Source organism: Planococcus citri, chromosome 2 (genome assembly GCF_950023065.1).
Source record: "Planococcus citri chromosome 2, ihPlaCitr1.1, whole genome shotgun sequence".
NCBI classification, from domain to species: Eukaryota; Metazoa; Arthropoda; class Insecta; order Hemiptera; family Pseudococcidae; genus Planococcus; species Planococcus citri.
The window spans coordinates 22,842,417-22,869,522 of NC_088678.1; the positions used below are offsets into that span (position 1 = coordinate 22,842,417).

The 27,106-nt window shown below is 34.4% G+C and overlaps 1 protein-coding gene across 3 annotated transcripts in view; it reads right to left on the reverse strand.

Moving 5' to 3' along the window:
* Positions 1–25,503, reverse strand: part of LOC135835082 (calcineurin subunit B type 2) — a 97,378-nt gene extending 71,875 nt beyond the window's left edge. The window contains exons 1-5 of one of the 3 annotated variants that reach the window (XM_065349160.1): positions 25,320–25,503; positions 24,239–24,278; positions 6,876–7,052; positions 6,263–6,384; positions 6,047–6,169 (exon numbers count right to left, since the gene is read on the reverse strand). In XM_065349160.1, the coding sequence (XP_065205232.1) occupies positions 6,047–6,169; positions 6,263–6,384; positions 6,876–7,052; positions 24,239–24,278; positions 25,320–25,322 (465 nt within the window). In that variant the 5' untranslated portion in view covers positions 25,323–25,503. The other 2 variants (XM_065349159.1, XM_065349161.1) reach the window with 2 other exon arrangements.
* Positions 25,504–27,106: the final 1,603 nt, after the last annotated feature.

A 27,106-nucleotide genomic window follows, 5' to 3' on the forward strand; every position in this document is an offset into this window, starting at 1 on the left:
TTTCCACTACATTCACTACTTTCACTACCTGTTAGATACCATGTTTCCGCATTTTTTCTATTCGAGAAGAGGAGAGAGAGGTGGGCAGAACTTTTTTGGCTCTAAATTTTTTTTTTTGGTACCAGAGATATCTACTGGGAATATTTTCAAAATCCGAGCTAGTAGATAGGTCACTAGCAAGCACCAATCGCGTTTATACAATCTGAAGTAAATTATACAAATTTTAGGGCGATTTAAAAAAATTGCTGGAGTCTTCAAAAGAGTCAAAACGGCATGAAACCGCCATCAATCGATTTAGCATGTTGAAATCAGGCTATAAAATAAATTTTACCTTTCCAATTTCATTGCGTATTTTTTTTGGTCAAGAATTTCAACTTTTAAAAATCTGCTGAAGGCTCCAGAACTGCTCAAAAAAGTTTAAAACCTTTTCCAACCGATCCAAGGGTTCAAAAATAGGACGAATATCAAATTTCAGCTACCTAGATCAATTTGGTGAATTTCTGATTTTTTTCCCCATTGGATTGGCCCTTTGACTTTCACATGGTGTCCACGATTCAAAGGCAAGTCATTTCCCCTGACTTTTCCAGGTTTTCCATACCAATTTTTCAGACCATTTTTTCCTATTTTCTATGCTTACCCCATACCTTAATTAAAGAATAAGTTTGGAGGTGGTGTAATTTTTTCCATACGTTTCTCTTCGAACAGGATACTTCTCGGGATATAAAAAACAGCTGAACTTGGAAAATAAAACATGCGAGCAGAGGTGTCGCGGTCCAATTCTTTTTGGAGGGGGGGGGGGTGAATTGGGAACAAAAATTCCGATTTAAAAACCAAAAATGGAGAATAATTTTTACTGACAGAACCAAGAATATAAGTAGGTACAGTAAGAGCAATTATACGCTTTACTTATTCCAGTACCTATGAAAATGACAAAAAAAAAAATAGCAGAACTGATGCGTGCCCGGGACAGATACATGTGGAGCCCCATTTCTGAAAAAAAGCTTTTTTCAAGTTTTTGAGAGGGGGTGGTGTCGAATGAAAATTTGTGGATTGATGTGGTAGAAAAATATCAACTTTGGCCAATTGATACAATATTCATATGACATATGCAAATTTTTCTTTTCTTTTTTGGATTTTTGAAGACCTCAAAATGTGAAATTTATTTTAAAATTTTTGAAAATTTGCATTTCGAGAGGCATAAAACGAGGTTTTTTATGTGAGGATGGGTAGTTTTTTTTGGCTTTTAAAATATTTTATAATACTCGTAATTTGAATGTTTTTTTCTGAAGGACGTTGATTTTGAAAAAGAAAACAGAACAGGCCCAAGCGAGGGCAAAAGCTATTGTTTTGTATTTCGAGATGCATAATAACGATGTTTTTTTTTGTAAAGAGTTTACTTTTTGGCTTTAAAACTTGATTTTTACCATCTTAAAATTTTCATCTTGCCTTCGAAAAAGAAAAGAAACCAAGATTAAGCGAAGCGAGGGCAAAAGCTTTTGAAAATTTGAGTTTCGTCGAGAAGCGAAAAATAATGTTTTCCTTTCATAACAAGTCCTTAATATAAAAATTTGCAATTAATCGTTTTTTCAAAATTCCAAAGATTTTGCGTGAAAATTACGAAATTCGCTGACTTTTCCAAGCAAAAATTGATCAAAAATCGAAAAATGCACTTCAGCATCAAACATTTTTCTGTTAGTTCGGATACTTCCCAGACATTCAAAGGCCAAGATCCAAAAAAGTGTAAGAAAAGGTAGTGTGAAGACATCCGAAATAAAATAATCAACTTTATAAAATGAGCAAATTTCTAACAATTAGTCTTCAATTTTTGAGAAAAACTGATCTCATGGTTAGGTAAAAATGTTTAGATTTTTTCACCATTAGAATCGAACACTCAACCACAGTATACGTTTCCTTTTTTTTCGGCAGTATTTCCATTTAATGTAGGCCTACGAGTTAAAATTACCATCAATAATACTGCCCAGTGCGCCTGTTTATCGTCCGTCGAACGCTCACCGGCACCAACGAGTAGAAGCCCAATTGGTGAAAATTTATAGCCACCTTAACGCATCGCACACACGGTATATATATAGGTACGATAGATTGACTACCATAGTACGCCACGTCGAACGACGTCTATTAATCTAACGCTTTCATCAAGGTGAACGAGTATTCGCATCGTTCGATATTAATATATAGAAAAAACAACAACATATCTCACCTGTGTACAGTATCTATATTCTATATTATACTCGTACACCTACACCTCAACACACAGAGCACTACACTCTACATAAACCAACACACACACATTCGCACATCTATCCAAAAAAAAAACCTATCATCGATGGTGGCAAATACCTTAATTCTTTCCTACTCGCTACTTCCAATTATAATTTGATCGACGTTCAAAATACACACGAGTACGAGTAATTCTACCCCGAGAAAATCAACGCGCAGTTTAGATTCGCACAGATTGAAGGGCGGCCAGGATCAACCTTGTATCTTGTAAAGAAGAAAAAAAAATCCTCGTTTTTTTTTCTAATTATATTTATTTTACTCGTATAGTTACAACAGATAACGAGACGAAATTGTATACGGGGAATAAAATCGTGTTTTTATTACACACCGACAACAGACAACAAGGGGAAAAAGTCGAAGATTATTATTTCACTCGAGATAATTATTTTCTCGTGTAATTTTCCCAAAGAATTAAGGGGGGTCAATTTGACGAAGTAGTTTTTTTTTTATTTAGTCGTTGGGTATTTTTTTCCCGAACGATCGTGTGCGTATTTTTGTATAAGGACTGAAGCAAAGAAAGAAGAAAAGAATAAGAAACCTTTTTCGTTCCTCAATTTTAGTTTTAACAAGGACCGTAGTCTTTCTTTGCAAAAATTCAAGACGCTAGACCAAAAGTAAACCCATAACTTTAATTTGATAGGAATTAGTATCTTTCCTTTGTTAAACATGCACTGAACAGTAGGGATAAAAATTTAGTCATTATGTGATTAAAATATCAATAAAACGCCGAAAAAAATAGATTTTTATCTGTTTTTGAACAATGGTATAAAGATAAAAGGTACAAAAAGGATAGTAAAAGTTTTTTTTTAAAAAAAAGAACATTTTATGAAGAAAAAAGACACTTGCAATTTAATAAAAAAATATTTTTTCAAATCCCCTCCCAAAATGAATAAAACCGATGACTGAAGCCTGGGATCATAGGTTTTTTGAAATTTGAAAATCACACACATTTTGCAGATGCATTCTTCAACGTGTTTCAGATACACAAGACTGATTTTCTAGAATGTAGAAATTCATAAATCCTTGCTCATACTTTTGATTAAAGTTATCTTATGATGATTTTCAAAAAATGATGAAAAAATAATTATTAAAAATTTGTTGAAAATCAAAATATCTACCTTATTGAAAAGTACTTTCCAAATTTGGCATACAGTTCATTTCAATTTTTTAAACTATTTTTTTATATTTTTTTCTCTTTTAGCTAATCACATAATTATCTAGAAATGCTTGAGGATTGTTTTTTTAATTGGGAAATCCCAAATTGGTATAAGTACGGTTCTAAAACAGACATTTTTCACTGAAATGAGCTCATTCTAGAAGCATTTTTCCCTTCACTCCTCGGGCTATTCCAACCAGGCAAAAAATGTTGAAACAGATAGAGCCAAATCGCGAGAGCACGTAAAAATACATGACTAGCCAAAATTTCAAGGGCTAAAATTTATTTTTCAATTTTTGGCGAATTTTTCGAAATCAAATTTGGTCAAACGTTGGAAAACATCAAAATTTTACTTAAGTGATTTGGAAAACCTAAACAGGGTGTCTAACAAAATCTGAAATCTAAAAAGAAGGACCTAGGAAGGACCTTTTTAAAATTAGAAATGCACCTACTGATCCCCTCCCCTTCATTCACTTTTACAAAATTGCCAAAAAAAAACTTCCAAAATTTATAATTTTTAAAAGAAACAAAAAAGTTGATAATATTCAAAATAGACCTGATAAATTTCTTGTCTAATGACTACCAAATCCAAAAAACGGAAATTTCGTACTTTTTTTGGTATTTTTTCCATATTTTTTTTCCTCATACGACATATTTTTAAGTTATACTTTGTCAAGCCTGGGTGTGAGACTGAGACATTCTTCCAATTTTTCTCGCTAGATTTTCCCAATTTTTTACTACAAACTCTCCCCCCCCTCCACACCAACATTTTTTCCAAATAATTGGCCAGATGTGGTTTGAACCATTTTTTAAAAAGGAAAGTTGGAAACAAAAATGTCAAATAAAAAATTTATTTGAATTTTTCATTGATTGGATTATGTTTTTGGAATTTATCGAGTTGATTTTTCCATTTTAGAAAATGTTTGAAAATTGTTGTAGCAGAATTGCAATCTGACCGAGCGAAGCGAGGGTGAAAGCTGTGAAAAATTGATACAATATGAAGAACACCATTCCTAATTTTTATTAAATGACAGAATTTTTAGAAAATTCATAAAAAAGAAGGACCTTTGGGCAAAAAGGACTTTTACTGACCTGGAAGGACCGTTAGACACCCTGCTAAATGTAGTAGACATGTGCCCTATTTTTGACACAATTTTAAACTGTTTTTAGTAGAATTTTATAAAAATATGTTTGGCCAAAAGTTGGAAAAAATCCAAATTTTACCAGATTGATCTAGAATGTTGAAATTTGGTATGAGTTTTGAACAGTTTTCAGCAATTCTGTAGCCTCCAGCAGATTTAAAAAAATTAAAATTTCCACAAAATTTTACGCAATGAAGTTGGAAAGCTATAAAATTTACTCGTTACTTATTTTAATTTCAACATGCTGAGTCAACTGAAGGGGTCGACATCGACTTCATACAAAATTTTAGCTATTTATGTAGATCAATTTGGAGAAATTTTGATTTTTTTCCTGTTGGTTTGCCATAACTTCAAAAATTCACCAAAAATCGAAAAATGAACTTCAGCACCTGCAATTTTGGCTAGTGATGTATTGCATGCTGTTTCGATTTATTCTGGTACGATTCAAAAAATTGTCTGCCAGATGGAATACGCCTCTTGTCAGAAGAGAAAGCGAAAGGGAAATTTGCTAAAAGTGGTTTCATCGAGTGAAAACAACTATCGTAGAGATCAATTAAATTTAAAAAAAAGTTTCTGCGTTATTTCTAAAATTTGAAAAAAAAAATTGAAAAATTGGGAAATTAATTCAAAATAATAATGGGTAATCTTCGTCAAGTAAGAATAAATGATGGCAAATATTCATAGGTATTTAATTCATTTTAAAACCTATAATTTTTTTTCAATAGTTCTAGTTTTTCAGGAAGAAGGTATAGGGGAGGGTTGAATATTGACCTACAAAATCAACATTTTTCGAGGTTGTTTCCTAATAACTATTTGCCAAAGTCTGTTGAATTTCAAAGAAAAAGAACTTCGATTCACCCTATGATATGTGCTGAACTGCTGAATCAGGCTTAGGAAACATTGCGACTTTCGACAGCTTTTCCCGCCATTTTCAGGGCGATTATTAAGCATACTTTTGTGTTGTGGTTTTATAGAGGGGGAGGAGGTTGATTTTTTTTGGAAATTTTTTCAAAGGTTTTAACCAACCAATTGAAAATACGGTGCACAGGCCCCCTTCTCATTTGAAAAAAAATCAAAAAAAGATGATGAAAATAATTAGTTCATAAATACTTTCCAAAATGACCCTACTTAGAAGACCTCCGTTTGAGCCCTCCTTCCCGCCCAGAAACCTTGACATTTTTCTGAGGGAGGTCTCCCATTCAAAGTTGACTTTTTCACCAATTTTCATAGAAATAAACCAAGACACGTTTTACGAGTGCTTTTTTTCTCGCCGAACATCATCACTGTGAACTTCGCCAGGAAAAATATTCAAACAACAAAGATGGAAATTGAAAAAACATTGCTTCGTCAAATGCCTCCCCCCCTCCCAATCGTATTTCGATCGATTTACGTAAAGTTAATTCTTCGTCGAGCAACTGAAAGAAAAAAGGAAGCAAACTTTTCAACTTACCGAACAAAATTCTTCGAAACTAATTTTGCCGTCTTCGTCTTTGTCAGCGAACAATATAGTTTTATCCACTATTTGTTGTAATTGCGTATCCTTTAAATTACTTCCTACCATCATTTTAAGTACCTGCAGACACATAATCGACGATATTATTAATACTACCATCGACGCTGCTGGGTCGTTAAATTGCGTGATTTTTAACGTTTCTCGTATACGTACTTGGAATAATTCACCGTTCGAAATATACCCGTCATTATCCATGTCGTAAATTCTAAATGCAAATCTTAATTTTGATTCTTTATCGCCTTTGACGCTAAACTGTGAAACACCTTGAATGAATTCTACAATAACACACAATACATACGAAAGAGCATCAGCATTATATTTCAGCAAAACCCCTCGACAGCAGCGATGGCAACTACTCGTACGTACAACAATTCGCTTTTCTTGTTTCGCTCTTCGCTCAAATCTCAAATCTGTTGTTGTATTTTGACGAGAGCGAGCCAAGTATAGTACATAAGGCGTTTTGGTTCGGCTTCAGTTCGTACACACATACATCAGAACAAACGAAAGGCTGAATCGTTTGTAATGTCTTTTTAAACGAATGAAAATTACTGTACCATAAAAGCGTACTACGGGCGGCTTTTCCACGTGGATAAGCGAACGTTGGTAAAACGCTTTTGACATGTATTTTTCTCTTCGTTTAAACCGTACGCACCTCACTATAGTATAGGTATACGAGTACCTACCAACGTATAGAGAGATTCTAAACTATACAGTGCACCCCTCCTGCCATCCCACTCTATCGACTCCCAAAATCAAAACTATTTACCTTTAAAATCGACTTCACCGTTTCTGTCTTCGTCGAATATATCTATAACACGTTGAACGAGCGGATTTTGCTGTAATTCTGGCAGTATCATAAATTCTTCTGTGCTAATTGAACCTGAATTGTCCAAATCTAACTTTTTAAATCGTTTACCTAACCTTCTTATTTCTTCGGCATCGACTACGCAAAGATGAACAAACAAAAAAAAAAAGGAGAAAAAAAAACACACATCGTATTAGAATATAAAACGCATAAATTTCAACCGTTCCATTGGGCTCCAATCCAACAGCAACGGTCTCGCTGTAAGCTTTTTAAATGTCTTCCACATCACAGCCATCGAAAACCTTTTCGTAGCGTATACGTGTATATACGTTATATACGTACACATTACGTATCTATTACACCCTATAACACCACAACAACTCGACTCGTAGTCGTAGATATATTTATCAGCAAAACTATACGTACACATCTTACTCGTATATACGCGTATAGTTCTATATACGAATACAACGAACAAGAACGACAGAAAGATGCCATATATTAGAGAGGTGGCGTCGTCGACGGTGGCAGCGTTAAAACCACACACGCCGAGACATCTTCGACTAATAACCGAGAGCTCGTATCGCGTTAATATGATTATTATACCATATCGAATTTCTCCAAATCGATACCGCAGCGTATGTTTTTTCCATATTTGTAGAGAAAACCATCGCGAAAAACCCCCCCTGGAGACTGCTTTTCACATCTTCATCTCTCAATCTCGCACTTTCCTCTTCTTATATAATACGTACCATCAACGACTGGAAACCATGTAGGTACCTAATCCTGCCCATGTCGATGTAGAGGAGAAGGAGGGGAGGAGAAAAAACGCATACACCAAGCTCGAGTAGTTTCAAATTAAACAAAAGATAAACACTACTCCGAATCAAACGTTGTACAATTAGATTACCTTCAAGACTCTCTCAGTCTCTCACTACGAGAACCTCGCTACCGAAGTCTCGCAAAAGCTGTTTCACTAGTACCTACACTATACGCGCCAAAACAAATATCGAGTTAAAAATACGAGCTGAAACGTGCGCAAAGGCTTCACAGTCTCTTCCACATATTACCTATACGAGTACATACGGAAAACCTGAACATTTTATCGTCATCTACGTTATATAAAACGACGATAACGAAAAAAAAACCAAACCAGATACGACGATAAGTACGTACCAGTACCCCACACACTTGAAAAAAAAATAGAGCCAAAGGGGAAGATGAAAGCTGTGTGAAAAAATTCGACGAAATTTTCATATTCGCCGCCAACTAAATACATCCCATCGTAGGTCTATGGTACTTGGGGGGGGGGGGGGCGTGTGTGTACTTTTCGTATGCGAGATTCGAGGAAGGGTCTCACCGCCTCTCGCTTGCCTATGTATACCACGTAGCATTCGCAGATAAAAGAAAATTCGCTGGTAATTTCCAAACGAATAAAATCGAATTATTATGCTCACTTTGTACCCGACTATATAGCATACCGGAGCCCCCCTCCTGGCCACGCCAAACAAATCGGCAAAGGCTTAACAACACGCTGTTTTGAAATAACGTTTATATCGATTTTAATTTTTGTATATTTTTTTCTTCCTTCCTCTCGTCCTCTCTTTGTGCTGTTTTTACTCTCCATTTCGTCGGATACACGTTAATGTATGTGTTTGTATGCTCAGAAATGCTCAAACACACATATATAGGTACGTACGAGAAGCTTTCGCAGAGTGTTTTATATAAATGGTACAGCGATGACTACACCGTATCAACATCGTACTGTTACGTACGTAGAATTTCCTCGTATCGGATACCAACTGTTATTCTGTTGTTTCCTCCAACCTATCTGATTGCATTTTTTTTTTCATCCTATCTGGTTCGGAAGTCGATATAAAATGAGGCATGGCATCCCCTTCCTCTTCAAACAACACCACAAAGCATGACTTTTCACCAAACCGACATCCTATAATTCGTAATAAATCTATGCAAGATATTGCACCTTTACATGTCTGCCTGGATTCGAAATGAATACCGTCTTCTTAACACGAGACAGCTGCAGTATATTTTGTTTTTATAGCTTTTCTTTTTCGAACCCTTAAAAATTGTAATTTTCAATTTTTTTTTTTTGGAACAGCAGTTTAGTAAATGAAAACCACGCTCTGCTACCATGAGAGAAAAAATTTGTTCCTAAATCTGAAATATAAATAAAGTAATGAGAGATTTAAGTTCATTTCAATCATTTTTTTTCTCCAACAGTCCAGTAAATCAAAACCACGCTCTGCTACCATGAGAAAAAAATGATCCTAAATCTGAGTTGAGGAGTAATGAGAGTGATCCAAATTGATTTCAATCAATAAAACTAGGCACTAAAATTGGTATAATGATTTTTCCTTCTTTGTTGAAATCAGAAGTCTTGTAGATTAAAACCACGCTCTGCTACCAGGAGAAAAAAAAAATGTTACAAAATCTGAGTTGGAAAGTAATGGGCGATCTAGGTTGATTTCGATCAACGAAATCATTAAAATTGGCATGTGAGATCCCCGCTCTTCTGAAAAGGGAGGTTTAGTTAATTGAAACCACGCTCTGCTACCATCAGAGAAAAAAGTATTCCTAAACAACTAAATCCGAACTGGAAAGTAATGAGTGATTAAAGTTGATTTCGATCAATGAAATTAACTGAAATTAGCTTAAAAACCAGTCAATCGTGACTTAGTCCATCATGCAATTTTTTCAAAATTGGAGGAGGAATGGACTGGAAAGTGCATTATGCAAAGTTTTGAGGAAAAAATTGGGATTTAAATTTGTGTTCAACCAATAAAAATATGGCCAAACCAAGTAAATAATCAAAAAAAAAACCACGCTCTTCTACCACAAGATGCCTCACTAGCACCACAACATGAAAAGCTAGAGTTTTCAGGAAGACCGATTATGGGAGAGAGGAAGAGAGAGGAGGGGGATACGCAGATAGACAGTTGAAAGTTTTTTGAAATTGAATTTCGGTAAATTTGAAAATTTTGATGTCACATTTTTTCAGGGCTTGAAAACCGGATAGATAATAACTCTCGGTTTTGGTTTCAGTTTTATGTTTTTTGAAAAAGTAAAGGTTTTGGTTTTGGTTTTTTAAAATATTATCTCTCTCGTTCCGTTTTTGGTTAAAGATTTTGATTTAAAAAAAATCGGTTTTGGTGTCAGTTTTTTCCTTATTTTTCTCCATTTTTTAGAAGGAAGAAGGCCAAGAAAGTGATCACTATTTCAAATACTTTGTGTATGTGACTAGAAGGCGACACTTTGGCAGTGCCAAATTTGTCAACTTTTTTAGTTTTCACCTTTAGCATCAGTTTTTACTCTATTTTTACCAAAAATGCAGTATTAATTAGGCTAATTACCTGAAAAATTCCAAAACCAAAACCAATTCAGTTTTCAATCGGTTACGCTCTCGGTTTTGAATTTGAGAAAATAACGCTCCTGGTTTCGGTTTTGGGTAATTTTAATCGGTTTTTGGGGTGTTTTGGATTCGGTTTTGGTTTTGGTTTGCAAGCCCTGCATTTTTTCAATTTCTTTTTTCCAGAAAGAATTTTGAAAGTGAAAAAAATTATTAGAAAATTCTGAAGAAAATTCCAATATTTTATAACAAGATGGAAAAATTGATAAAAATGAGATAGAGCACAGGCACATGAACAAAACGCAAGAAAAATATCCCTTAAATCTAAAATGAAAAACAATGAGCATCCACGGTATGTAACTGTAATAAATGTTCACAAGATACAATCAGATTTCAATAATTCTGATTCAGAGACCAATCAAAAATATGACCAAAAATAAATAATAGTCGAAACAATGCTTTGCCACTACCTATCAAGAAAAAAAGTTTCCAAATTCGAAATGGGAAATAATGGACGATTTAATGCCAATGTAATCAATAAAATCGATGTTGACAGACTGATGATAAATAATTCTCTCGTAAATTATTCTTATTTAGAGGCTAAATCAAGGCGGATAACATGTAGCCACGCTCTGCTACCATCAGAAACAAATATGCACAATTTGCTGAAGCAAAATGAGATATCAGCAGTGCTATAATAAAGAAAATTGAATGAACTTTGAAACCATTGTTCTGCTAGCAAGACACATCAACTAGGCCATATCCTCCAAAAATCCGCAAAATTCAGATTTTCAATGGTGAAACTTCGAATTTATAATGCAATTTTATGGGGATCTAGTGAGTTTTTTTTGTTTATTTTTTATTTTTTTGGCGTATGCTCATTGATTATATTTTTCGATTAATTTTGAATCTAAAAATTTAATAGATCTTCAAATTTCAAGATTTGATCAAAAAAAAAAAAAATGAATGAAATAAAAACGAAAATTTTTTCTAAAATATTTCAAAATTCACAGCTGATTTCAGTTTATTTGAGATTTTAACTTTTCCCATCAATTTTAGAAATGGCACTACCCAAAACAATAAAATCGATTTGGGCAGCTGAAAATCCATTTTCCCCCATTTTTGAAGCAATAGCATACACCACAACCAAAAAACTCAGCGTTGAACGCTCTCAATGGGAGTCGATTAAATCTTGAAAATTTACAGAGAAGTTGGAAATCTTACCAGATGCCCCAGAAGAGGAAATTCTAAAATTTTGAATTGATAAGTTAATATTAAACAAAGATAATTTTCTCCTCGCTATCTCAAACTATTTGGTTATTTTTAATGTTCTAATGTTTTCAAAATTTCAATTGATATACCTAAAAAAATTTCACTTGAGGTATCTGGCCGGAATTAAGGCTACTCAAAACGGTAAGTAGGTATATTTTTTGGTTGAGCAATTGAAAAGAAATTCAGCACAAAAATTTCAACTGTGAAATTCAATTCTCATGGTTTTGGGAGAATTTTGAAATTATGAAAACATTAAAACCTCGTTAAAAAGGTCCCAAATCATGCGGAATTGCGATGACAATGAAATTGAATCAGTGGGAGGAGAGAAGAAGTGATAGAACTGATGGATACTAATGAAGTAATAAATTTTCATAAATTAAACCATAAAATTCGCTCTATAACAAAAATATAACGCATCGCAGTGATTTACTCAATTTTTTTTAAATTCGCCAAAAATTAAAAACGTGATCAGGGCGACTGAAATTTTGGTTTTGAAAGTCTCAAAATAATTCTCTTTTCAAAAATCCACATTCATTGAAATCAGAACCGTACACTGAAGATCTCAAAAACCAAGGCTTGAAACGAAGTTCTGCTACCATGAAAAAATCTCTTTATTCGAGGATCGGAAATAACCACAGATAGAAAGGACACAATTCTACAGCGAGCAATTTTTAAACTAATCTCGTTAAAAACTCGATCAAAACTGCATCATTTTTTCCGTGCCAAGAATAAGGTGCTCAGTTAACTTGCCACAATGACAACACTCTCTCCACCCCACCTGCTTTCAAAATCCGTACCATTAATTCAAAATTATAGCCTCGATCGTTAACAAAAATATCAACCTAGTAACTTATACATCTAAAATAATTCCAACTCGCTAAATTTTTTCTCATCTCGTATATAAGATCGGATAAAATCTGCGAAAAACTTCATACCGGTATTTACACCGTGAAATTTTCATCCCATTGCCAATTCTGCGAGCAAAACTACGCACCGTTTCGAGATTTAATTCGGTATACACACGTAAGATTATCATATACGAAAACAGAGGCGGCACACTAAAAGGGTCAAGTAAGGAAAACGAGGGCGAAAAGGTAGAGAACGGAAGAACAATTACTAATGCAGCGTGAATTTTTAATCGGGACCGCGTATATGTGAGGCTTTTTCGCCTTTGAGACGAGCAAAATTGAGCGTGTGCAGGCGTAATATCTACTCTGCTGCGAATGAATACGACCGACGAAAAGGGTAGTTTTTGATGATATATTTAACGTAATTAATTTTTTCTTCGTTAAGTAATTAAAATGCAAAGGTGGTAGCACGACGCGACGCGAAATTATTACACTTTTATTATTTTTTTTTCTTCTTTCGTACGTACGTTTTTTTAATTTATTGGAGTAGAATTTTTGTTGTGATATAGTGTATTTTTTTCGCTGGATTTTTTGCTTTGTTTTCAGAGTGTTTCCATTTTACTATAATGGCCAAATCTGGATAAAACGAGAATTGAGTAGGGAATCCTCAGCGCTACTATTTACCTTTGTTTTATTTCATTTTAATCAGCTATACGATCTCAAGTTGTCATAATTACGAGAGAAAGAACAAATTAATTATTATTTTTAATACCCAACGTGATAAAAATTTCATAACCCGTGAAAAAGGATACGATTTTCTCAAGAAATATCGACAAAGAATAGAATTATCGTCTTTTCTTAGTTGATGTCAGAAAAAAAATCGTAAAATTTCAAAATAAGAGCAAGAAAACAACTGAAAAAAGGTCGAATCAAACATTATACAAATTGATTAAATACATTAATTCGCAAATTTAATCAATTAATCGAATCGATGCGGCTCCGAACGTAATTTAAACCGATAAAAAATTGGATAAGTACATAGATAGTATAACGAGATTGAACTCGAACAATAATGTGGAAAGTTTGTCGATAAAAACACCCCCCTCCTCGCATCGTTCCTCCCCTATATGCAAAAAAAAAATCCTTACGAAATTATTCTCTTTCTTCTACGTATATATGTGCTCGAAACCGCGCTCGATATATTTTCATAACATTACTCGAATGTGAAATCTCTCTGTACGATGAATACGTTTAAGAGATCGACGATAAAAAGAAAAACTACCTTTGACTCCGCGATGCGACCCTTTTACTGCATCCACCCTTGTTAGTCTCTACAATCGGATATAATCAAAAAAGGAAACCCTCAACTTAAAGTTCATCTGTCTACTGTCACAAGTAAAAATGATCGTCGCCGGAGACCTTAAAGATGGCAAAAGATATCCTCCAGCATAACGTCGGAATAGGAAAAAAACCAAGAAAAATACCCGTTATGAAAATAAAGGGGAAAAACACGCCAGTCCTCGCCCAACCTAACAGCAATTCTAGCAGCCTATGACACATGTCAACGACACTTTACTGATAAGAAATTTCAAACGCTTAAGGAAACGTGGTGGGTATTTCGTTTGCCTTTTTTTTTGCACTCTTTTCCGCTCCAAGATCGCGAATCCTCGATTATCGAACATGTTACATTATGTTAAAATGCTTTAAGCGGACCTTTTTTTCCTCGTATCGTCGTTCTAGAGTTGTTTGCGTATCGGCCAAGAAGACCATAAGCGTGTAAAGCGGATGAAAAATACAAGGTAATTTATTCGTCTGGAATAAAAACAAAATATCTTGAAAGTTCAAAACTTGGCCCTATATCTTATTCAACCAACAACACGTGAAAATTGACCTGTGCAGGACAGCCAAAGACACTTAAGCGAGTATGAAAAATGTTATTGTTTTATTTCGAACAATATCTAGCTCGTATACGTGGAAAAATCCTGAATTTTCAATCAATGGGGGGGGGGAGGAGTAGCATGAATACGAGTAAAAATGGGTTCTTGATTAAAAAATCAATTAGGTGAATTTTTTTACAAAAATTTTGTAATTATTTTTTTAAATTCTGTATCAAGAAGAAATCTATTTTTTTTTCAAACTGAGAAATGAGTTCGAAAAATCCACACAAAAAAAACATGAAAATTCTGGGTTCTTTATCTTCTCAATTAAAAAATAAAATCGATTTTTACACCAAAAATTTTGAGATTTTTTTTCCAATTCTGTATAAATATGAATCAATTTTTCAAACTGAGATTTCGAAAAATTAATCAGAAAAAAAATCATAAAAATTTTCTGCTCATATTTTGTTAAAGAAACTGACGAAATGTTATAAAACACAAGACCTACAATTCAAAAAAAAATTGAAATTTGAAAAAAAATCACAAAAACTTTTTTAAAAACATTTTAGTTGCTTGAAAATGATTTAAAATTCGTTCAAAAAAATCGAAATGGAACTCATCATTTTTAAAAAAAGTAAAATGTCGAAAAATACTTCTCTTTCACTCTCATCAGTTGGAATAAAGACAATGATATGACCTCGGAAAATTATCCTAAAAATTGTACTCGTAGATACCAAATCGTACATTTTGGGATTCCGGGTCTCTTTTTTTTGAAAAATTAGGTCCAAAAATACACTTTTTCCACTACTGTCAAGAATAGCTTTTCATAGTAATTTAGCATAATTTTCGACTTTTTTTTTTAAATGAGCCAATTAAAATTGTAAAAAAGTAACTTTAATAAGACTATCTACTACCTAGGTACTCGCATATGAAGGAAAATAAGAAAAATTATGCTCTTTGGTGCGATAATTAATAAGTTGTAATTTTTTATGTACATAAATACGAGTAGAACAAGTATTCTTTAGGTAACCTATTTTCTCAGCCAACGTTACTATTTTACAAGAATATGCATATTATTCTTTGTGCAAAAAAAAAATAATACCTAACTTGAATAAGTACACATTATTTGAATAATTTTTCAATTTAATCGTCTTTTTTGAGCTGGGACTTACACTTATGATTTTGAAAATCATTTTAGAACAGTTTTCAAAACAAAAAAGTCGTGACGAAAGCAAAAAGTGTTGATTGAAGTTTCAAATATGAAATTTGACTATTCTATACTTACTTATCAAACGTACAAATGGTCATAAAATTTTTGAAAATTTCAATTTTTCATGAGAAAAGTCACATTTTTTTCATCACACAAATGGGTTTCAAATTTTCAAATTTTCAAACCTCGAATTATAAAAATTTTTATTGAACATTGTTGGGTATCTCTGAAAAAAATTGTAGACTCAAAAAAATTCCTCGCCTCACCCCTCTTACCCACAATGACTGAAAAACGGTTTGGGGGGAGGGGGAATCATACCCACTTCAGAAGTTTAAAATGAAAAATTTTGGGTACCGGAATCAGGTTTGGATACGTGACGGTTACAATTTTTTTCTGGTCAATACCTCTGCCCTGAGGAGTTGGTGCAAAAAAAAATTAAAAAATTTTCGTTGCTGGACTGGACTCATTAGTCGAGGAACCCGTTAAAGGATCTATTGCACCCCCGTCGATCCTCCGGGACAACTTTTTTCTTGAAGGGAGAGTCCTGAGGAACATTTCTAGCCCTCGTCCTCAAAAAAAAGGTGGCCCTACTTACAAAATGGCGGCCATTTTGATTAACAGGTGAGCCGAAATCGCAGATTTTGCCTATCAACATAGGACTTGCACAAAATATTTCAAACTGTACAAGGGTAGGTCGAAAGATCAAGCAAAAATTTATCACCTGTCAAAATTTCAAGTGGTTAAGTGCGTTTTTCGATTTTTGATGAATTTTTGAAAATCAAATTTAGGCCAAAAATGAGGGAAAAAATCAAAATTTTACCAAATTGACCAAGAAATCTAAAATTTGGGATACACCTTATTTTCGACATGCCAAATCGATTGGAAACTGTTTCAAACCGTTTTGAGCAGTTCTGAAGCCTCCAGCAGATTTTTTAAACTCGAAATTCCCACAAAATTTCACCAAAATGGAGTTGGAAGGCTGAAATTTACTCTGCAAACTAATTTCAATGCACTACGAAGTACTGCAGGTGAATTTCAAGTCGTTTTGGAGCCTCCGGCGACTTTATGAAAATTCCTGGAGCCTCCAGTACATTTTTGAAACTTTAAATTTCCTAAAAATTTCATCAAATGGAGATGGAAAGCTGAAATTTACTGTACACTCCAATTTTAACACCCTCTGAAAACAACTTCAGGTGGGCTCAAATCATTTGGAGCCTCCAGCGACTTTTTGAAAATTACTGGAGCCTTCAGTGGATTTTTGATTCTTGGAATTCCCGCAACATTTTACCAAATGGAGTTGGCAAGCTGATATTTACTTTGTAAACTAATTTCAACACGATATGAAGTTGACTATATGGTGGTTTCAAATGGTTGAAAATAATTTTGAAGCTTCCAGTTACTTTTTGGAAATTTCAATTTTCCAAAAAACACCACACGACCTCTCAAAAAGTCGCTGGAGGCTCCTATACGACTTGAAATCCACCAGCAGTCGACTTCGTAGCGTATTGAAATTAGTTTGCAGAATGAATTTTGACTTTCCATCTCCGTTTAGTGAAATTTTTAGGAAATTCAAAGTTTAAAAAATCTACTGGAGGCTCCAGTACTTTCAAAAAATTGCTGGATGCTCCAGAACGACTTGAAATCCCCCTGAAGTTGACTTCGTAGCGTATTGAAATTAGTTTGCAGAATAAATTTCAGCTTTCCAACTCCGTTTTGGTGAAATTTTGTGGGAATTTCGAGTTTAAAAAATCTGCTGGAGGCTCCAGAACTGCTCAAAACGGTTTGAAACAGTTTCCAATCGATTTGGCTTGTCGAAAATAGGGTGTATCCCAAATTTAACATTTCTTGGTCAATTTGGTAAAATTTTGATTTTTTTCTCTCATTTTTGGCGAAAAGTTGATTTTCAAAAATTCACCAAAAATCGAAAAACGCACTTTACCACTTGAAAGTTTGACAGGTGATAAATTTTTGCTTGATCTTTCGATCTACGTTTGTACAGTTTGAAAAATGTTGTGCAAGTCCTATGTTGGAACGCAACTTAGTCTACTACTGAAAGATAGCATTTGAAATTTTGTGTCGACCTGAGCCATAACAATGAAAATCGAAGACCACTTTTAGAACTACACCGAACGGTTGAAATTTGGCAAATCACTTATTTTTGAATAAATTGGTATTTTGAAAATAATATATATTTTTTCCTGGATTAATTGTACCAAAACATTGAAAGATATCCTCTCTGAAATTTAGGGCATATTTTGGAACACAGTTGTGCCAATGTTTGATTATCATTGTCCATTCCCAAAAACTCTACTTTTTTCAATTTTATGAAAATGAATGATCAAAAAATTGGCACCACTACATTTCACAATATTCTTCCACTATGATATACTATTTCGGTCTAGATCCAGTGAAAATTTGATTCAAATCAAATTCAGATGTTTACCCATCCAATTTCTGTTCTACATAATTTTACAAAATATGGTAAAATTCAATCAGATCAGTCTCGCTTCGGTTCCTTCAACAAGAATGTCGAATAGAAGAGAGCTTCGACAGATTCCCAATAGGAAAAGCTTTCCTACCTTTCTGAACGAAATCACTCTTGGCGTACTTAAGCTGCAGATAAAATGCAACAATATAAAGTAGGTACGGATTAAAAAGGACTTATAAATATAGCTCCAATATACCAGCGAATCGACGAACTATTCGAGTGGTATACCTTGACGTTAACGTAAGATATCTATTATGTATTCGCCAATAAAACAAAATATACGATTCGATAGTGTTTAAATACTGCATCAAAGTATATACGTACGATGGTTTAGCATCGAAAATAAAACCTCGAAAAGTAGTAAAGTTGGCTCGCAAGAAAAACATTACATACCATACGTATAGGTATGGTATACGGTTTATCGTCTTCGATACCATTGAGTTTACTATTTTCTCGCTTCGACGTTTAATCGGCAGCGTGGTCTTGGAGAATAAAATTCAAGGACATGGTTATAATACATGTACACGCACACGCGCGCACTTTTCCACAACATACCCATCGTAAATACCATTTTCTTGCATCAATAACAAGATCAAGGATTCAAGGTACAGTATATAGAATTAATACCACATGTATGAGAGAAGAAAACTCGTCGTCATAAGCGGTTTATGGTGGTATCTCTCATGTCTACGTGTGTATCTGTGAGCCTGTCCGTGTCCCTTTCGCTGGCACAGAATACGTACAAGCCACACCATATATTTTATACGTATTTGTACGAATAGGTACGGCCACGTTATAATATGGTTTGTCTGCCTGCGTCTCTTTTTCTCTCTGACTCTCTATTTCATTCTGTTTGGCTTATATTAGATGAAAAATATAAAGAGAACGTCGCTCTAAACTCGATTACGTGAACCGAAAGGTCTCCCTAACGAAATGGCGAAAAATTTTAAACGAATAGTCAACGTCACCGAAGCGAACAACTTAGACAATGAGCTCGTTATATAATGAAATTTAAAACTACTATTACAACCGGGTACTCTTTCTCTTTCTACTGTTTTGAAGGTAAATTGAGATGTATTTTATAAAAAAAAAAAAAAACAAGATGAAGTAAGTAATGATGTTTTACGTTAAACTTGCTACTAAAGATGTTTCGATCAAGTGGAAACTTGATGCGGTTTTCTATTTAGTACGGAAAATATGCGACAGACGTGAACGTTGCAGTTATTTTGTATGATTTTTTTTTCCTTACAAGGTAATGCTTTTGAACTAGCAATCTCGATAATTTGAACGAAACCAAGCTAGATCGAAAGACAATCTCCTAAAAGCCCTGTGACACAAACTTCAAAATCTAAAGCTCATTTTTGGATTTTGGAAAAATTTTTGAGATTTAAAAAAAAAATCAAAAAGCTGTTTCAAGAACAATTTTAAAACTTTTTCATGAAATAAGGATAAATTCTTTTTGAGCAAAGTAAGCCAATGTGAATAAATTCCTCCAATACAACTCCCAATCTCAACGATTACTAGTTTTGAGCCATTCTGGAGCCTCCAGCGATTTTTCAATTTTCTCCGGAAACTTCAAATCACTCTGCAAAGGCCAGAAATGAACTTTGGGATCTATCATTATGGTAGGTGCTTATTGGGCACGCTCTCCACCGTTTTAGGTGGTTATCGCAGAATTCCAGGAGTCAGTTCAAAACTCAATTTTTGATCAATATTTATAAATTTCAGGAAATGTAAAAAAACACGGATTTTTACAGGCGTTCACCAGAGGTCGATCCGTTCAGACATCGCTCAATATGAGTTCATAATCTCTTACGCGAAAATTTGCGATATAAGTTGTATTATTAGAGCTTCCAGCAATTTTCGGTAGGTACCATTTGAAAATTTAAAATTCATGTGGAAAGATCAAAAATTTACTTCAACAACCATAACAATTATTTCGTGGTAACCACTTAAGACGATCGAGAGGGTGCCCATGGTCCTCAAGGTTCATTTTTGACCCTTCCAGAGCGATATGCAATTTCTGGAGAAATTCGAGAACTAGCTGGAGACTGAAAAAAGTCAAATTGAGATCATTTTCGAGTCCGGTAATTGTGTAGACACACCAGATGACATCTTGCAGAAAACCACTCTCGATATTATTTTCTATGAAGATTTGATTTTTTTTCAGTAATCCTAATCTACAAAGTCAAAAATTTACTTTTGATCTGGTGCTCTTGGAATTTTACAATAATCACTTGAAGCGTCAAAAGAGTGCCTAATAAGCATCGGCCAAAGTTATAATAGGTCCTAAAGTTCAATTTTGACATTTCTAGAATGATTTGAAATTTCTCGAGAAAATTGAAAATTGCCGGAAGCTTCAGAATAGCCCAAAACTGGTGGTTTGTTGATAAAAGGAAATAGAATTGATTGGTTCACTTCGCTCAAAAAAATTTTATTCCTCAAAGTTCAAAAATCTCCCTTAAAATTTTTGAATTCTTTGATGGCTCGTTACCACTTGATTTTTTCAAAAAAAAAGTAACTGTAGTAACCAAAAAAGCAGGGGAAAAATCAAGAAAAGTGACAAAATGTAAGTAAAACATTCTAATACGAAGAATAAAGATGAAATAAACAGAACACTCCAAATTGAAATGATCTGATTTTCAATTTTCAAGTTGAGCTGTTTTGCAACTTTTTGGTAGAAGAAATTTTACGATTTCTGACAAAAAAAGCTAATTTCTATAGTCAGGGAGCCTGCTCAAGGATCTATTACACCCCCCCCCCGTCAATCCTCCAGGACAACTTTTTTCTTAAAGGAGGAGTCCTAAGGAACATTTCTAGTCCTTGCACCCAAAAAAAAAGTGACTCTAATTACAAAATGACGGCCATTTTGATTGACAGGTGAGCCGAAATCGCAGATTTTGCGTTCCAACATAGGACATGCACAAAATTTTTCAAACTGTACAAAGGTAGATCGAAAGGTCAAGCAAAAATTTATCACCTGTCAAAATTTCAAGTGTCAAGTGTGTTTTTCGATTTTTGGTGAATTTTTGAAGATCAAAATTGGGCCAAAAATGAGGGGGAAAATCAAAATTTTACCAAATTGACCAAGAAATGTGAAATTTGGGATATACTTTATTTTCGACCAGCCAAATCGATTGGAAACTGTTTCAAACCGCTTTGAGCAGTTCTGGAGCCTCCAGCAAATTTTTGAAACTGGAAATTCCCACAAAATTTCACCAAAATGGAGTTGGAAAGCTGAAATTTATTCTGCAAACTAATGTCAATGCACTACGAAGTATACTGCAGGTGAATTTCAAGTCGTTTTGGAGCCTCCAGCGGCTTTTTGAAAATTCCTGGAGCCTCCATCAGATTTTTGAAACTTTAAATTTTCACAAAATTTCATTAAATGGAGATGGAAGGCTGAAATTTACTCTACACTTCAATTTTAACACCCTCTGAAAACGACTTCAGGTGGGTTCAAATCATTTTGGAGCCTCCCGCAACTTTTTGAAAATAACTGGAGCCTCCAGTAGATTTTTGAAACTTGGAATTCCCGCAACATTTCACCAAATGGAGTTGGCATGCTGAAATTTACTTCGCAACCCAATTTCAATACGATATGAAGTCGACTGCATGGTAGTTTCAAATGGTTTAAAATGATTTTGAAGCTTCCAGCATACTTTTTGGAAATTTTAATTTTCCAAAAAACACCATACGACCTCTCAAAAAGTCGCTGAAGGCTTCAAAACGACTTGAAATCTACCAGCAGGCGACTTCGTAGCGTATTGAAATTAGTTTGCAGAATAAGTTTTGACTTTCCTCCTCCATTTTGATGAAATTTTTAGGAAATTTAAAGTTTCAAAAATCGACTGGAGGCTCCAGAGCTGCTCAAAACGGTTTGAAAATGTTCTCAATCGATTTGGCATGTCGAATATAGGGTGTGTCCCAAATTTCAGCTTTCTTGGTCAATTTGGTAAAATTTAGATTTTTTCCCTCATTTTTGGCCTAGATTGTCAAAAATTCACCAAAATGTGATTTTTGTAAAAAAGTGAGTTTTCATCAATTTGTTGCGAAAAGCAAGACTTTGACAATTTTAGCAAAAAGAAGGAACTTTTGACATTTTCTGCAAAAAAACGAAAGGCTGATTTACACGTAAAATTGGTCCAAGGTGAAGGGAAGGAGGTTTTTATTTCACTTATTGAGTTTTTTCACATATCGAGGTTTCACTTATCACGACGCCACTGTACAAATATCAGATAGCACAATAATATTTGAAATCATAAAAGCAAGAAGAGCAGAACTTTTGAAAGGAAGTTTTTTTCAAACCTTCAAAGACGTTTCCCCTCTCTCAAATCATTTTGGAATTTCAAACAGGAAAAATTCAAACTGAACATAATTTTTATACAGGCTACGATTGAAATTATTTATCAGTTTTCAAATTTAAAATCAAAGCATCATTTTGAAACCACTGTAATCGATTCGTTCAAGAAACACTGATTCATTTTAGGAAGCGGTCATTCGAGAAACCCGAATAGAAAGAGAGCAAACACGGTAGACGGAAAAAATTGAAAAATCTGACATTCAGTCTAACACACACATAGAATAAGACGAAAACCTCAGAGATAGGGAAAACTGACTATAGTTTGTTGAGTTGAAAAATGACAGGAATTCAACGTTAGTACGCCTTAAAAAGGCATTCTCCCAACGGGACTACGACTCTTTCACGCATAAAGCAAGCATCGAGGATCGCAGGGTGAAAGTAGAAGAGCAAAGGAAGCTCGTGCGCGTTCAATCACACATATCCTCGAAACAATTCGACAAATTTTTACACAACAATCTATTCATCCTTCATCGATAAATAAAAATCTCGACGAAATTATAGCCTAAAAAAAGTAGGTAATCCATTCCACTCATCTGGTACAGCTTTCGCAATCCTTATCAATTTCCTAATTCAACGACACCCACCAAGAAGCATCAATCGCATCAGTTGAAATATAGCAGAGAAAAAAAACCTCGTTCGCCCAAACACATTACTACGGAGAACTTGGACATTTGCTGAGCAGGCGGTAAAACGCGCATTCAAGGGCTCAGAAATCAAGGCGAAGCGGGTATGGCGGGTGATTTCCTTACATTGGTCGGTACACGGCCATAAATCAACTTAGAAATGCCACCAAGCTCGTAAATAATCTAATTATAAACAGATCGCACGATACATTAAAGGTAAAGGGTCGCAGATCTTTTTTCGCTTAGCGAGCTCAAAGCAATGAACGAATCGATAGATACGAAAAGAAAGTTTAAAATAATTTACTTTTCACTTGTGATTGCCGGCCCGGCAGCGGCGGCGGCGGCGGACGCGTTAAATGAGCCCATCTTTCTACAACTCGGCCAAGAATTACGCCAACGGAAAGATTCGGCGTCCGGAGACGCGATGCCATTAAAAAATTACTCCCAAGACTGGTGAGTCGTACGATGCAAGACGCAACGACCACCGTGCCGATTTATTGGAAAGGCAACACGAATCATACTTCATTGTCAAACTCTACTGGGTAACCGATTCGTTGGGTTAATCAACGAAAATCGAGACTATATATTTGTAACAAATTGCACACGCCGACCGAACTGTCATTGCTGCGGGGCTCGTAACAAATGACTATTTCCGCCACCCGAGCAAAATTTTCTTCTCACAGAAATGGCACTAGCGCGAAGCAACAGCTCACAAGAAAGCTATTAGCGTTAAATTCGAGTAAATTTATTCACCGTTGACATAAAATTATCAATAAGTGGTTTTTTCCCCTATACGAAAGCTTCCCTTCATCGCCATCGAAATGTGCACCTGCACATTACCAACAAAATTTACTACACAAAAGAAATTCGCAAATATTTACCAACGAATTGTATCATTTTTCAGGTACGTTTTTTTTTCTTTTTTTTCTCTCTCAACAGCGCCGACGATTCGAAGAGAAGGTTTCGTAAACCTATAAAATATATGACCGTATGTTTTTTTTCTTTCCGGTGGCGAACTGGCGATATACTCGTCGATAGATAAGAACGCTTTGCGGTTGTAAATATATCAACGCGAACGATTACCATTTGAAAAAGCATCTTGTCCATTTGCACGTATCCGATTGGCTTAAATCTGGCGGCGGCGAAGGCTTATCGGCTTCGTAATATACACGTACGTCGAGATAACCCGTTAATTATCGCGAGGTGTGTTTTCGATGGCATCGTCATGTGGTAGAACGTATTAAATATTACGATAGATCTGTATATTGGTACTTACAGTTTGAACACAATTCCATCGGCAATGAACTTTCATTACCCTAGAATAATATAATAACAAATGTATTAGTATAACGTGTTGCAATTAGTCTATAATAATGAGAGATTTATTATAAGAAGCTTTCAATTGGCAAACAAGTTTGCAGCCAGTACTGAAACGGTTATACGTCGTTAATTTTAACACTGTCATATAACCGTTTGGTTGGGCTAAGTTTTATGAAAATGCTGGCTTTAAGCCATTTTTGTATTTTATATTACCATTATTTCGATCACATTAATCTTCGATCTCTTCTTCGTATCGAATCGTTCGATACGTATTTAATAAACTATCACGATACAATCAAACACTGCGATCGAAAGTGTTACACAAAGGCAGCTTATCAGCGGTGGATCGTACCAATGTACTCTGTTTCTCTACGTGTATAGTATGGTGTAAGTACTCTAATAAGTGACAGAATCGGTGATAGAACGATGTTCTCTACGAATTAGTCGATATTGTTATCAGCATTCCAACGTATTCGTAAGCTTGTGTGTGGGTTTCTTATCCATAAAATCCAACGGACGGATACGAGCGTTGAGCGTTTAGAAACACAATTCAGCAACGGTAAGCAATGGCAACCTGCTCAGAAGCCATGACCGAAATTCAAACCACAAAATCACAACTACACGAGTAAAAATGATAGTACTGCAAATGAAGAAATGTAAAAATGTATAAATTAAGAAAACGAGCCATGATTACAGAGCAGTTAGTTGATTTTATTACGAACACTAGGCCGAAAAAAAAAACACCAAAACGATTTTTCAGTTCAATACAAAACACTGATAAAATATTACCAATTACCAGGATTAAATATGCCTACTTGTTTCTTATTCGAGTTACGTCGGACATTCGTGCCTAATGGTTTTTTACTCATGATTGATGGCTGATTTATACGTACGAATGAGTAAATATTATAATTTAACGTTTTAACTTATACATCAGTTTGAAAATATAACGATTTTACGAATGTGTTTTGAAGAAAACGACGGAACATCGAACTAGCACCGTTCTGCAGTTAGTACTGAGGTAATAGGGGACTTACCATTCTGAGCTATTTTATTTCCAAAATAACGCCAACTAATTTAAAAATATAAACTAAATTTCTAAAAATAAACTTAACAAAAAATTAATGTTTTCTTCACTGTCCTTGTTTACTTAACCAGGATAACCATTTACTTTCACACATTAAAAATTTCTGAACACTTCGTTCACGCACAGATTACAAAAATACAACGAATGATAAGAAGTGTTTGGCGTTATCACAGACGTATTCGTGAGGTGCGTCACTCGAACGAATGTTCTCTCCGATGGAACTCCCTGTTTGTGGATTTTGTCTTTTTTTTCAAACATAGGTTACTTTTACCGAAGAAATTTTGTATTAAATCATTTTATTTTGTATTGAAAACGTTAATTTCATATTTTATTTCAATTTTTGATGAGAAACTTGAGGAAATTTTGCAGTTTTCGACTTTCCACTGATAAGACTTGCAGAAGTGATTTTTGTTTTTGAATGCGAGATGCGTAACAGATCACAATGTCAGATGGTCTATATGATTCTTTTTTCTGACGTAAATTCGTTCACTCAGTTTTTTGATTTTTATTAATTTTTAGAAAATTTGAATTTAAAATTTAAATGACATATGAATTCTCAAAACTGAAAAGGAAAACTTCATGAGGAATAAAATTAATTATTAAACGCGACAACGCGACATTATAATTTCCCAGTCAAGTATCGATTCAGCCAGATTTTTACACAAAATCATTACCTACCTACTGATAAATAATTAATTTTCACATTAAACTCATTAAAGAACATTGGTCAATCAAACTACAAGTATTTTATTTCATTTTTTTCTCAGGTTGATTACCAAGTGCGAGGGACTGATTTTAGTTCAGTTCAGTGACTGGCGAATTGGCGATAAACCGATGAATATTGAATTGCGATGATTGATTAAAACTAGGAAGTAGGAACATCAGTTGGAATTCTTATTACGGCCTACGGGTACCTAGTATTTTATTTACAAAACTCTCTTATTATTCTGAATAGTTGTATTTTGCATAAAAAATTCTTTCAGGTAAGCAAGAAGAACTGATGAACGAACAACGAACAAGACAGGATACCTACCATAAATAGTGCAGTTTACTTCAATTTGTGATTAATTTACTCATGTAGGTAACTTATTACGGGTAGTATTTACCTATTTACACAATCAAAATGATTATCCTATCCTTGCTTTTCCCGTTGTACTCGGTGTGAAAAATTGTTTCAGATTAGTTAGTGAGAAGATTAGAAGAACTGGACTTCTTGATCACACTTGGTCAAATTACTAGCTATTCGTGATTATAGGTATAGATCCCCGAAGATGATGAAAATACGTATGAAAAATAAACGAGACTAACGATAGATGAAGTATCGGACGAGTAATGATGATGTTTAATATTATTTTCAATCAGGGTGAGAGGTGAGAAGAACTGAACTTTTTTTTTGGTCAAATTACTAGCTTTTTGAACACACATATAGGTCTTTGTAAACAATGAAAAATAAACAAGACCAACGATAGATGGTGGATCGGACCGATCGGACGAGTATGATATTACATTTATTCATTCACAAATTTTGATTTTCAAAGTTGAAGTCGACGCGCAGTGATGGAAAACTGAAACTGAAACTAAAACTGAAACTGGTTGAAAACTTGAACTGAAATGGAGAAACTGAAACTAAAACTGAAACTAGAACTGAAATGAGAAAAACTTGAACTGAAAACTGAAAACTTGAACTGAAAAAAATAAAACTGAAATGAAACTAAAAAGTTGAAAACTGAAAAGAGA